We start from the raw sequence: 14292 nt of genomic DNA, 5'->3' as shown, positions 1-14292 counted from the left end.
GCAAATGATAAATCAGTTTATTGTGATTAATAATAAATAAATAATTTATTTCAGAAATACTTCAACTCTTTACAGTTTTGTGGCTTTTGTTTCACTTTCCAGAAACTAAATAACTGGTTCCTTACCCTTCCTTGGTTTATAACAAATAGCCTGTTTCTGTATCTTATTCACTACAGTATAGCCCTAAGGCAATCATGCTTTGTGGATTTGCTCTTTGTCTCACCTTAGTTTCCCCTATTAACTTTTAAACCTGTTTGTCATTTATTAAAATAAACAAAAATCACTGTAAATGATGACAAAGTCTTGCAGTTTAGGATTATCATCACCTAGGCAGAAAGGGACCTGGCTTATTGCATCGAGGTTTCTCCTGGTGCTTCTGTTTGCTGGCAGGGACTTTGCCAGCATACTCATTTACCAGCCAGTCATCATTTTTTAGTCGTACAGATGCTAACCCTGGCCTTGTACGTGGCACCGATGTCTTAGGTGGCAGATGGTGTTACTTCAGTGAAGCAGAGGAGAGGGAGAAGGCAAGAGAAGCATCCGTTATGCATTTGTAGGAAGCAGGCTTCATTAGTTCTTTTCTGGGAACAACTTATCTCTGGCTTCTTCCCGTAATTGGAATGATAATCTAATGGAATCAGTAGAGCTGCTGGTGTGCTGTGCATGATGTGGAACCAGGGAAGTGCAAAGGAGTGCTGCAGTGGTAACCACAGCTCTTGATATGTATGGTTTTGGTGAGACTGGCAGTCGCTGCATGCTGGCTTATTAAATAAACGTGCTGCTGCCTGCTGTCTTATTAAATGAAAGAGATGTTGATTTGATTGCATAGTGCTTCTACTGCTTAATTTGAAAGACTATTCTTTGTTTAAAGGTTGCGGGAGATCTTGATGGTAGCCAGTGCAAATATTAAAACGCCAATGATGAGTGTTCCTGTGCTCAGTACCAAGAAAGCTCACAAGAAGGTGAAACAGCTCAAGAAACAGCTCACAAGAGTGTGCTTAGCTGAGGTGAGCCACCTATGCAGTGTATTCATTGAGAATCTGCACAGCAGAGACAGATATGCTGAAGTCTGTTCAGTTCTGAGGCCCATCTTTTCTTAGGGGCGCAGTCTTTTCTGTGCTCTCCTGCGTTCTCTGTCTTCTGTCTTGCTTCTTCAAGTCAGAAAGCAGCAGTGATAGAGATAAGACTCAATTCTGCTAAAATACTGGTCATTTTCAATGGCCGAGGAACAGAGGTCAATAAAATGAAGCTGTTGGCTCACTGAGCGTGGGCTCTTGTGAAAAAGTGGCACAAGGGGTCAAGCTGTTCTCCCATTATTGTCTAAATCAATCTTTGACAGGAGTTGAGGCCAAAAAGAATGCAGTGAAATATTGTCATCTTCCCCAGGAGCTGCCACTAAGCCCGCAGAAAAGTTTTTCAATTAGTTTTGTGTAATTCTGGTCCCATATGGAAAGCATGGGAGTTGCAGGAAGTAAAGAATGTGCTTTCACTAAGACAGACCTGTTGCTGCTTGTAGGTATTGCAGAAAGTTGAGTTAGAGGAATCCTTGCACTTAAAGAACAAAGAGAACAGCCATCGCCTCTACAAAATCAAATTCTGCTTCTTGCCCCATGAATATTACGGAGAGGAGAAGTGTGTGAAGCCCAGGGACATCTTGCACTTCATGGAAACAAGGTTAGTTTGCTTTCACGTGCTTTCCTGTTTCTCTTCTCTTGACCTTCTGTGGGCTCTAAGAATCACTGCATGTTTGTTATTACCACTGCTGTGGTTTTCAGTGCAGCAGGGCCCTGAAGGTGTGCTAGCAGAAGATCTACACGGCTGCTTTTTGTCGTGAGCAATCCTGGGTATCAGTGGCTTGGCCATAGTGCAGGATTCTACTGAGGGAGACCAGAGATGACCAATCTTTTGCTTGCCTGGACCACATTAAGTGAAAAGGAATTGTCTCAGGCTGCATGTAAAATACATAGTTAATGTGTGTAAGTAACAAAACGAAAAGGGAAAGAGCAATAAAAGCATAAAATGTGTTGTTTGGACAAGTGAGGTAAATCTTATGTGAGAAGAGCCTATGCAAGCAGCATCACATTCCTTACCTTTGACTGCTGAAGTGTTGATTTTCAGTGTGCTTTAGGTATCCCTTGGTGCTGTTACTGAGCTTAAATAAACCTTGTGGGTTTTGTTGTTGTTTGTTCTTTAAAAATTGGAAAGAGTGAGGGCTTCATTTGTTGTTCGTTGTTGTCCAAGCCATGTGTTGATGCTGAGTTATTTCATTTAACAATTTTGCTTGTTGGTTTAAAAAATAATAATAATAAGATTCCCATTGGTGTGATGCCCTGAATTTTATATCCAGATGAGCTTAAATCATAAGCTTTTGTATTCATGGCTGCATTCATAGAATCATAGAATGGCCTGGGTTGAAAAGGACCATGTGGTCGTCTAGTTTCAACCCCTGTGCTATGTGCAGGGTTGCCAACCATTCTGAGAGATTTGATACCAAATTTTTATTCCCAAGGAAATGGGGGAGGGCCAAGCAGAAAAATAATTTGCCTTACCCTATAAATATTCTTGCGTCCACCAAAGGATTATGTCCTATCACAAGTTGACTGGCTTCTTAAGGCATATTCATTTTCTGACAACTTAAAATCATAGATTAGCTGAGGTTGGACATTCTGGGTTGCTTCTTCTTTCAGGTTCTTTAAAATTTTCTTAGAAGCCATTAAAAGGAAGCGTGCAAAGATGTCATCTTTTACTGAAGTCAGTACCCGCAAAGCGACTCGTAGAGATGTGGAAGATGTTGGAGACAAGGTACAGGAACCATAACCTGAGCTCAGTACTTCACTTCTTTATCTGTTCTTGAGAACCAGGATTTGGAAAAGCATAGCCTGTTTTGATAAGACCCTAAATGTGTGAATACAAAAGTACTTGTTAATTATTTTCTTTATGCATAAACTACCTTTGTATTCTCTTAACAACTATTTCCTTGTTAATTTTATTGTAGATAAAATCCTCGTTTACTTAAGACTGTACTCTGAGAGTGCATATTTGTTTTAGGTTCAGCAAGACCTAAAAAGCTTACTGCTCTCCCAGAATGAGATCCTGTCACAGAACTGCTCCCCAATACCTTTGGGGAAATAATTTGTTTGCTGAAAAGCTTTTACGTGCTTCTTCTGTCACTTCTTTCTCAATAAGGGCTGTCTTAGAGCAATAACTTACATACTGTAGAATGTCTTCTTTAATGTTAAAGAAAGAATGTCCATCTTAAAGATGGACAGGGATTGCTAAATTACAAATGCATAGCTAAAGGCTTTTGATGGATTTCATGCATTCCAGCAGAATCAGATTATCTCATTTATTATGGATTTCTAGGCACAAAATAATCAAGAAGCTCCAGAAGGTGAGGAAGAAGAAAAGATTGTTGATGCAGAACCTGATGAAGGGGATGGTGATGCTACAGAAGCAAAAATGAGGAGGAACCAGGAAGAAGAGGTAATGACTTCATAGGTGCTCAGCACTGTGCTTTATTTCTGTTTCCTCTGCCTTGGTCTGCATAGGCAGGAAAATTTTCATTAATGCAAACTCCAGAGCTGTGATTCTATGATAAGTAGGGTCTGAGCTGCATCTGCTGCATTATTCTCTTTACAACAGCTATGCTTTCATTGTACCATATGGTACTGGCAAGGTACTTGCAGCACATCTGCCAAGAAGATTTATGCATAAAACTGCTTCATGTGTTTTGTTTCCCTGTGTGTTCTGGCTCAGATAAGTGCCTCGTTATTTCTTTGTAGGTTGATTATGAGAGTGAAGAAGAGAATGGGGAAGAAAATGCTGCTGAGAATCCCGAAGATGAAGAGGGTGAATCAGAAAAGGAAGAGAGGGCCCAAGATGCTGATGAAGAAGATCAAAACGGAGCAGATGGTGATGATTCTCCACATCTTTCCTTTATGTCTCAGACTAAAAAAGAGAGAGCTCAATTACTTAAGTCAGCAGAGGTGCGAGTAAATGCAGTTCTGAACAGTCACCCATCTATACAGGACTACACGTTTGACACTGAAAATGAACTTTGGTGTGAGGTAAGATGGTAGTACTTGGAAACATCTGTGTGGTTGCATCTAGAAACATCTAGGATTGCTTGTAGCTCTTGTAACGTGCATCTCCTAGGAAAGTTGAGTCTGTGCTTCGGCACAAGTGTACTGAATGCCACTTTTAGCAACCCTCTGACTTACAGAGCCCCTGTTGAAACTTTTATTTTTTTTTTTTTTTAATGACAACTGATGGGTTTATGTTGTTTTAATCCTGGTGGGGGAAAAAAATTGGCTGGACTGCTGTAAGAATGAGAATGTGTCTACAAGGCAGGAAGGGAGTGTCATATGGAAAGCACATTTGCTCATAGAGGACTCTAGAATAAATAAAGCTGGAGTTCTGTAACTTTGTGATATAGTAGTTGGAGGGGACAGGAATTCGTGATCAAATGTAACAGTGGCAGCTGGAGAAAGCTAGCAGGAACATGAATTTCATTTATCCAGCAACGTTTCCCTCTCCTTGTTTTTAAAAAAACCTTTCAACACTTCTAGAAATAAAACTTCCTGTTTCATATCTAACCAGTTATTTTTGTACTGTCTGCCTCCCTCAGTTCTACTCCTATATCCTTCCTCCCAAAAAGCCATCCGGCAACAGTCTGTCTTTGACCTCAGCTGTGACTCGTCAGCCATCCCACTGCTGTGAAACTATAAAAGATGTAACCAAATCAAACAAGTTGCAGGCACTCAGAAACTTGCATAGTCCTCCTGCATAGTGGAAGATGGAAGGGAAGAAGTCTAGCCATCTTCAAAAAAAAAAAAAAAATAATTAGTATAAGCTGTGAGGACTTGAAAGCAATGTGAATAAATGGCTGGGATGTGGTGTTCGTGTTGGCGTTGCTCAGCTGTAATTCAGCTTGGACATTTTTGTTCCCAAACATGCAATTAGGATAATCCCACTTGGCTGCTTTTTGCCTGAAAAGGAAGCAGGATGGTTGTTGAGCATAAACACTGTGTTGCTTTTTTTTTTTCTGTTTAGGTTTCGTTGACTCTTCCATTGATGAAGGTGTACTTTGATATCTCCTCTTTGCTTCTTTCTCTCACACGAAACACAGTCATACATGAAGTGAAGGGGATCACACGATGCCTGTTGAATGAAAGTACCAATGAGAAAGGAGAGAAAGAACTCATTCTGCACACTGAAGGGATAAATCTTGCAGAGCTGTTCAGATACGCTGATGTATGTAATCTGTGTGTAATCCTGAACTGGAATGGCCCTTTGTGTTCTAGGGAGAGGTGGTGGATGATGGGTGCCAGTTAAGCTTAGCAGGGTTGCTGTATAGTCTCCTCAGCTCTTAAGCGCTCTTCTTTCTCTGTTTTCTTTCCCCAGATGTGTTCAGAGCTCATCAGAGTCTTTCCTCAAGGGTTGATTATAAATCGTTTTTTTTGTGCAGCAGCCCAGGATCTAATGACAGATAATTCCACACTGTGCTTGTAACTGTCTTTATAAATGTTACTTGAGGGAGTTCTTCCATCTAAATGAATTGCAGTACTTGGAGATGAATAGTTCTGTTATGCCATCTAGCCCATAACTCCACAAATAGAGGATTGTTTTATGCTACATCTTTTCTACTGCTTTTGTTAAAAGTAGTTCTGGCTGCCTGAGACATTGCTTGCAAGACTTTACCATGTCCTGCTGCTGGGAATGGTCAGTTTGTTTGTTCTCTGAATTTGGGTCATTTTTTTCATCTCTGCTGAATTTTGATTCTGACATAAGTGTATAAAGATTGAAACAGATCTCCAGAGTCACCTTTGTCTGTGCTTGGCTCTGAGGTACTGCCTTGCTGTTGTGCAGCTGTTGGCGTTCACTTAATGGAAGGTGAAAGGGGGGAAAAAGTTTTTTTAGCTTACTGAGCTTAGCTGAACTTATTTGGAAAAATAAAGCTACCGTTGTCCTAATTTATATCTGTGCTTTTTTGCTTTCAGATTTTGGACCTGAACAGACTTTACTCCAATGATATTCATGCCATGGCTAAGAATTATGGTATTGAGTCTGCCCTGAGGGTCCTTATAAAGGAAATAAAAGATGTATTTGCTGTCTATGGTAGGATTTCTCTCTATCATTGAAGATGGTCTTTATTATCATTAAGCTGGTAAAAACAGCCACTTTGCTCACAGTTATGTCTTAGCATAATTAAAAATCATATTTTAAATCATGTTGTCATAATTTTGGTCACTGTAGTGTATTCTGGGAAGAATTTCTTGGTTAACTTCTGTTTAATCATAGTAGAAAATTGACTAGACAAGGTTATATTTATCCATGTGTCAGATTTTTCTTTTATACTATATGAACTCTGCAAGTTGGGAAGTCCACAGGAATTAATTATTAACATCTGAGGAACATTAACTATGTTAGACGTGCAGAGTGGCCCTGACAATTGGATTTAATCTTGCCTCACTTCAGCTTTTTAATGATAAAAGTTCAGGCTCCCTTTATAGTTCAGTCTGTATCTTCCCTAAAATAGCTGTGCTGCCTCGACTGAAGGTTATTCCCTTTGCACTGCTGAGAGAACCCAGATAGCTGGCTTAGGGAAGATTCTTGATGGGCTCTGGGCAACCTGTTCTAGTGAATGGTTTAGGGGTTGGCAACCTTGCCTGTGGCAGGAGGGCTGGAACTAACTGATCTTTGAGGCCCCTTCCAAACCTAGCCATCCTATGATTCCATTCTATGACTGTGTACAGTGGGAATTTTAGCAACTGGTTTTGTAAAAACAGATTTACCAGCTGGCAATCCAGAAAGCCTTCCAGTTGTTACGTTCTCCCAGTTAGATGTTAGCAGAGCAGTTAATGATTTCCCATCAAGTAATTGCTGTTTTATTTGAGCCTAAGTAAGGTTTTCTGTGGGTGCTTAACATCATACACAGAAAATATCAGAACCTTTCTGCCTCCATCGCCTGGCTAATATAGGCCACAGGGTGAGGGCACAGAGCTCCATCCCGTCACGAGTAGATGGGTGCATGTAGACAAAGATGATAGAGATCTCACTGTTGTTTTACAGCACTCTTGATGTTCTAGTTTCCTGGTTTATATCACAGTGAGGAATGCCTGTCTTGGATGCGTCAGGGGAGCAGCTATGCCAGCTGCATACAAAGAAGTGCAACAGCCAGAAGAACGTGAATAAAGATGTGTTCTCCATGTTGAGTACATTCAGGGGTTTAATTTAGATCAGACCTCTTTAGTAAGAAAGCTCTGATTGCTCTTTCCTGTGTTCTTAGGCATTGTGGTAGACCCTCGGCACCTCTCACTTGTGGCAGACTACATGTGTTTTGAAGGAGTTTATAAACCCATGAATCGTTTTGGAATCCAGTCCAGCTCCTCCCCTCTGCAACAAATGACATTTGAAACCAGTTACAAATTCCTGAAGGAAGCAACGATGATGGGTAAATGCTTTAGTTTGAACTGTCTTGCTGCAGGATTTCACGTGTGCTTTGTTTGCATTGGAGCTTTCCTCTATTTTGAGTAATGCATAATTGCATTAGAAAAGAATGCCAGAGGCTAAAATTTTAATTAAGTCCAAATGTTCCAGACATTTTTAATAAAATTCTGCCAGCTTAAATGAAGTCGGCTCCCACATGTAGTTTGTGGGGTCTGTGATTCCATCTTTAAGAATTAGATAGGCTGTTTAATAACAAACCTTAAGATCATTAAGATTTGTTCTAACGAGGCCTTTAAATCTGCCTTTTTCTGTCTTTACTTACACCATTAACATTGCCATCTCTGCTTGGTTTTCATGTCTCCTATTGTAACTCCTGTGTTTTCTCCTTGCCATTCAGAACTTTATTGTAAGAACAGTCTTCATGGTTGTTACTTTGATTCTGTTTTTCTTCTCTTCTGCTTTTAGAGCTACTTTCTTTGGTTCTTTGATATTCTTTTTCCTCTAACACAGACAAAGGGTTGCATTAATTTGCTTAATGATGGGTTTCTGCTGCCATTTGAGATGACTGCACTGCTCTGGAAGTTGTGCAGTGCTTTTAGTTTCATCTACCTAACCATATCTCTGCATGGATCATTGAGGGCATTCGAAGTGGCAGATGCCCTCTATATGTAGGAGTCCCATCCAAAAAACATAACTCTTCTGTCACTGGACAGTTTGGTATCATGTTTTGGATACTAATTACATCTCCTTTTGAAAATACTCCTGGTTGTTATCACTTGCTAATTGGATTCTCCTCCTTGAATGCTCCTGTGCCACCTGCATTACCTAATGCAAAAGGGAAAAGCTGTCATCATGGCCTTTTTATCCAGTGTCTTTAAAAGCATGGCACCAGTGTCAGAGAGAGAGACTTCTGCCACTGAACTTCTGTCTCTTATTGCTGTTTTGCACCCTGTCTGGGAAAATAATGAGGATTTTGCTGAATAGTATAGTTACAGTTGACTTGTAATTCATCTGAACATCAGAAGAAATGTAAATTCAGGGTAAAAATGAATAGAAGAGGATGCTTCTTGTACAGTTGCTTCCTCTGGGTGCATTATATCACATGTTGGCTTATAAATAAGGTAAAGTTTTTGCCCCAGAATCACAGAATGGCCAGGGTTGGAAGGGACCTCAAGGATGGTGAATCTCCAACCCCCTGCCACATGCAGGGCCACCAACCTCTCCATTTAATACTGGACCAGGCTGCCCAGGGCCCCATCCAACCTGGCCTTGAACACCTTTGCAAATAAAGCCCTGAAGTGCATGCTAACAGAAGGGCATGGTGAATCTGTAGGAAAGCCAAGCTGACTAAAGGTGCAGGGATATATTTATTTCACTAAGATGGAAACCAAAATCCTGATGTGGATTACAGCAGTCTGGATCTAATTTGTTTTAATGCAAGTGACAACTTGACTGTACGTTGAAACAGACACTGTGCCCATGTATGGCCTGAATCAAAGAGAAAGGATAGGAAGAAGCAGAGGGAACAGCTACAATAGCAGGGAAATGCTGTCAGAGTGCAGGTGTGACCCAGTGGGCTGTTGGTCAGGAAGATTTGGTGTGGGAAGAGCACATCTGCGTCAGAAGTGGGATCCTTTTGGCTGTTTGCTCAAATAATAACTCTTTGTTAACATCACGTGAGCAAACAGGACGGTTCTGACTTTGACCTAACAAAGAACCTTTTTCTTTTTTTCCCCTCTCTCTCTTTCTTCAGTTGACACACATTTAGGAGCAGCTATTTACTTGTACAGCTGTAGCTGAGATCAGAGCAGCGCGTGCCATAAATTGTTATGATGCAGCACCTTCCCCACCATCCTCTGTTTAATAGAAAGTTCAGTTCATTTTGCTCAGTGGAATAAGTAAACACCAACTTATCGAAGCTTTAACAGTTTTACTTCCAATCTTACAGCATGCTTTAATTATCTATCTATCTGTCTATCTATATATCTCCAGCTTACTGATAGTTAGGATGAATGAAAACCACTCTGGTTGCTTATAAAAACAGTGAAAGCAAAACACTACCAGCCAAACTTGTCATGTGGAGAGATTCCAAATTTCTATGACAGTATCTCGCTACAGTGAGCAGCCACAAAATCAAAGGAATGTAAGGAATGTTGCTCTCCAGTCAAAAGTTCTCTTCGGATCTTGCCAGAAGGATTTAAAATCCACATCAAAAGGATTCACGCTAACAAAGGAAAAAGACTCCACAGGAGAAAGGCAGGAATGAAAGCAAAATCTTTTTGGTTTTGCCTCACTGGTGCATTTTTTTTTCTAGCAATTAATTTAATCAGCAAAATGTGTTGAGTGGAAGGTCAGATCTGTGTGCTCTTGGAATTCAGAATGTGTTCTTTTCATCCTGAGTGGGGGAGAATTGAGAATTGTGTGGCCCTGTTCTCTACTTGCACGCGAAGGCTCAAAAGAGCAAATAGTTGTTATAGGAAAAGTGGGAAGAGTTTTCAAGTTCCACTCTAGGAATATAAAGTCAGTCTCAACAGTAGGTGGCAATGCCTTTCTGAAGCTGGGGGTCTGAGCCAGATGAAGTTGATGTATGTATAATAGAATGCTTTCTTTCAGCACTGACCTTGGAGAAGCCTTTGGGAACACACTAACCTGACTTCTATCTCTGTTGTAGGTGCCTATGATGAACTGAGATCCCCTTCTGCTTGCCTGGTGCTTGGAAAAGTTGTTAAAGGAGGGACTGGTTTGTTTGACCTCAAGCAACCCCTTACATAGTGCTTTGCCTGTAATGTAAGGATTCTGATTTGTTCATCATCAGTATTTCTATGTGGATGCTCCACAGCTGTGCCTACAGTATCTGTAATGAGCACACATGTGCTGTGTCTCTGGTCATCTTTCCTGTGCCAGCAGATGTATTAATCTGGACACCTGATAAGCCTAATTTCTTTAATGAGATTGTTTGCACCTATAGAGCAAAAGAAATGCTTCCAAAGAACCAATTTCTCACTGTTCTATTTTTTTAATTATTATTATTTCTTACATAGACAGAAATAAAATGGAGGAGATCACCTGGGTCTCACAAAGGCAGAAATCAAAGTAGAATCTGTTTATGGGGCCTGAATCTTGCAGGGCAGGATGCTGGGTGGGTAGTGGCAGTTGCCATGTGGTTGTTGCACTGTTAGTGCAATCCTTCATCAGCCAAAGACATGGATACAGAAAATTCCTTAGGCATCTTCCAGTGTCTACACGTGGAACAGTTCTGACGCAGTGGGAAACCTGATATTTGATAAAGGTTTTTTGTTCATAAGTGGCAGCATGAGGTGCTGTACAAAACAGTCCCAGAAGAATTATTAACACAAAGGTTTTTAAACTATTTCTGCTTTATATTTTGTATTTAAAAAAAAAAAATAAAAAATGCTTAATAAAGGATGGGGCAGAGAAGTGTTAGGAACACCCTGTTATGTGACTGTTACCAAGGGAATTCTGTCCTGCAAGCAGCAGCCATCATACTGCTGGCTGTTAAACAGACAGAATCTCTTTGTGAATCAGACATTTTTAATACAATTTTAATCAGAATGAGATGCATGTAAATTGTTACCATTCTCTGATGCTTGCTCACTACTGTATAGGCACACTTTCTGCCTGATTTCAACCCTCCGCCCTGCTCTCTGCTGCCCTTAAGGCAGCTGAGGAGCTCCTGCTTCCAGCAGAGCTACCCTAAAGGGATTCGCTCAGACACTGGGAAGCACTGGTTTACACTTGGGAAAGAGTCTTTGTGGATTATCTCTGTGCATCAGACCCTTAAGACTGTGTGTCAAATGCACTGCACATTTTGTTGAAGCTTAACAAATGCATTATACCAGCAGCTCTCCAGTTTCACTCTGCAGATTTTTTTTTTAAATAAAGGATTTCCTTTCCAATCTTAACACCTGCTGTGCATTTCTCATAAACATGTGAACAGCCAGGATAGAATTAGTTGGTTAGAATAGTTAAATAGGAAAGAGCAATGGGGTAATGAGTCTTAATTTCAGATTACAGTCTGTACTGTTACAGACTGCTTGCAGAGAAGGATCTCTAAGTATTGCTTGTTGTCCTGCAGCGAACAGCACGTTGTGTGTCTCTTGGTCCCTGCACAATCAGCTTTGCAGGAAGCAGGGGTGAGTTCAGCAGGCAGGGAGGCATGCTAGCAAGCTGTCTGATGCTGGTGAGTCTTTAAAAAGAGCCTTTGGAAAATCGTGCTCTGGCTGTGGCCAGATGAACCAAACTTCCCTTTCCATTTTGTGTTGTCTTTAAAATTTAGACAGCAGGCCAGCATCAGAAAAACAATTCTAATTCAGGCTGTAGTAAGTCAGGCTGTAGGTGAACTACCAGAATGACAGTTCAGATTCTAAGTCATCACAGATGACAGAATGGCCATGGTTGGAAGGGACCTCAAGGATCATGAATCTCCAACCCCTCACGTGCAGGGCCACCAACCTCCCCATTTAATGCTAGACCAGGCTGCCCAGGGCCCCATCCAACCTGGCCTTGAACACCTCCAGGGACGGGGCATCCACAAACTCTCTGGGCAGCTGTTCCAGCACCTCACCACTCTCTCTGTAAAGAATTCCCCCCTGATGTCATACCTAAATCTTCCTCAACTTAAAGCCATTTCCTAAGTCGTGTCTGCTTAGAAAAACAAAGGAGGTGGCTGTTCATGGGCAAAAGGGATAGGGAGTGAGTTTGGCAGGGCCACAGCTGTCTGTGGAAGCGGGGCAATGTCGGTGTGTTGGCATATGAATGGGGTTAGTTTACTCTGCTATTCTTCATGCTCTATAGCATGAAGGCAGCTGAGGTAGCAACTCCTGTTAATCCTTAGTGTCAGCACTCTGTCTAGGGACTGGGCTGCACTTTCTTCAGGCAAGTTCCAATTTGCTTAAAATTCACGTGCACGGAGAAGAAGAGAGGTAGAAGAAAAGTTCTGCAGGACTTCCATTTCTGTCTGTGTGACGGGCAGCTCTTGTGCAGCTGGACCTTGAATGACTGACTTTGTCTTGCTCTGTGCAACAGTTATATACAGCTCTTTTTGAGGATGTGATCTTCCTGCCCTCCAACAGCCATGGTAATGAATGGGAACAGTTTTATGGGCCCCAAAGTGTTAGCAGTAAGTGTGATTATCATAGAGAAGAGGAAAACATGACTGAAAGCCAGGAGAATGGTTAGAAAGCTGTGCTGGAGCTTTTGCAATGAGAATTGAGCTTTGTAAATACTTAAATAAAAAGAATTCATAACAACCTTCTCCCTCCCCAAATGTCTCACTGTTCTGAATCAGAATTTGGTGTAATTATTATTTCTTAAGTTACTTCTCTCTTGGTTCTCTCTGGTGGCAGATCGAGCTCAATAAGTAGTGAAGAAACACATCAGATACGTGAAGAGTTCTCAGTGCCATTGGTGACTGTTTTCCACAGGATCAGCTGAATGCACACTGTTTACACGTCCTTCTTCCAGTGTCTTTGATGACATGATTTTGACAATCATCAAAAATAATGCAAAACTTGTACTGAACAGTCAAACCTTGTGGTAATTCCTATAGTTTTCCCATATATGCTGCATTTCAATCTGTAGAAATCATGTAGCTCTGCCATTTTCTGATCTCTTCTTTTTCCCTCAGAACCATCCGCTCTTTTAATTATGTGCTGCACAGTACGGTGCCAAGATGCTGTGAAAAAGCAAGGAGAGAAGAAAAAGTAGCTTTCAAAATTGCTTTTTCATGTGTTCTCTCCATGAATAATGCTGCATAATGTCTCTGAAATGCTGAAGGTTTGAGGCTTCACAGAAAGTTCCCTCCAGGATTGGGATGGTTAGTATATGCAGGTAGGGCAGCTGGGGGAAGAGGCTGCAGTAAATGTAAAATACTTAAAGCTGCAGCATAAGGAACTTCCAGTACAGGCAGCAGGGCTCAGAACTCTTGGATGTCTGGTCATGCTTGTTTTGGTGGTGTATCTCTATTGTGTACCAACCCACTGCTTCAGATTTGTTCCCTGAAGATATGGATAACAAATTGCCATTGTGCTGGAAATGGCAAATCAGTTACTTTTATTTGTACAATAATTGAAAAGTGAACTACATTTATGCTTATTAAGCAATCATCAAAGGCTTAGTCGTGGCAATAAACCTTTTTTTTTAATCCCACATCAGGCAACAAGAATGGATGCAAATAGCAATCCATGCTTTTTTTCTTTTCAAAAGTGAGGTTGAATGTTAGAAGACAAGAAGCAAAAAACTGTTTGACCAGATCTTGGTTCACATGTTGTTGTGCTTGTGTTGTTGCTACTGCTTGGTTACTGACATGCACAGTATGTCAGTAAAAGGTCTTTAATCATTCAGAAGCTTTCTGGACAGACTACTTGAAGCTTGCCAGTAAATACTGGAATTTGGAAGCTAATCCTTAGCTCATCTGCTGAGGATTTTGGCAAGCACACAGACTTGTGACACCTCAGGGACACTTCACACAAGGTCAAATTGTGGTGATGGGGCCGTGCTCCTGGCTCCAGCTGCTCCAGCTGGCTGCAGGCAGAGCAATCCAAAGCAAAACCTCTCTTTGCGATGAGGTCAAGCTGGAGAACTTGTTAACATCACTCATAAAGCTGAGATGTGAGAAGTGTTTTGAAGGTTTCAGTGTTAAACATGGCAAGGTTGGCCTTTCCCTTACAGTTTACATAGCATGCTGAGTAGAATCACAGCATGGCCTGCGTTGAAAAGGAGCACAATGATCATCCAGTTCCAACCCCCTGCTGTGTGCAGGTCACCAACCAGCAGACCAGGCTGCCCAGAGCCACATCCAGCCTGGCCTTGAATGCCTGCAGG

General features: G+C 41.3%; 1 protein-coding gene across 1 annotated transcript in view; it reads left to right on the top strand.

The window, feature by feature from the left end:
* POLR1A (RNA polymerase I subunit A) overlaps positions 1–11372 on the top strand; it is a 30610-nt gene extending 19238 nt beyond the window's left edge. The window contains exons 26-34 of the mRNA XM_048943589.1: positions 872–1007; positions 1517–1674; positions 2688–2802; positions 3364–3483; positions 3783–4067; positions 5053–5253; positions 6000–6117; positions 7289–7453; positions 10121–11372. Coding sequence (XP_048799546.1) covers positions 872–1007; positions 1517–1674; positions 2688–2802; positions 3364–3483; positions 3783–4067; positions 5053–5253; positions 6000–6117; positions 7289–7453; positions 10121–10221 — 1399 coding nt within the window. The 3' untranslated portion in view covers positions 10222–11372. The remainder of the gene's footprint in view (positions 1–871; positions 1008–1516; positions 1675–2687; positions 2803–3363; positions 3484–3782; positions 4068–5052; positions 5254–5999; positions 6118–7288; positions 7454–10120) is intronic.
* The last annotated feature ends 2920 nt before the right edge of the window (positions 11373–14292 follow it).

The sequence above is a fragment of the Lagopus muta genome, chromosome 4 (assembly GCF_023343835.1).
Source record: "Lagopus muta isolate bLagMut1 chromosome 4, bLagMut1 primary, whole genome shotgun sequence".
NCBI classification, from domain to species: Eukaryota; Metazoa; Chordata; class Aves; order Galliformes; family Phasianidae; genus Lagopus; species Lagopus muta.
Note: the sequence above shows the minus strand (reverse complement) of the source record. Positions and strands in the feature narration are given on the sequence as shown.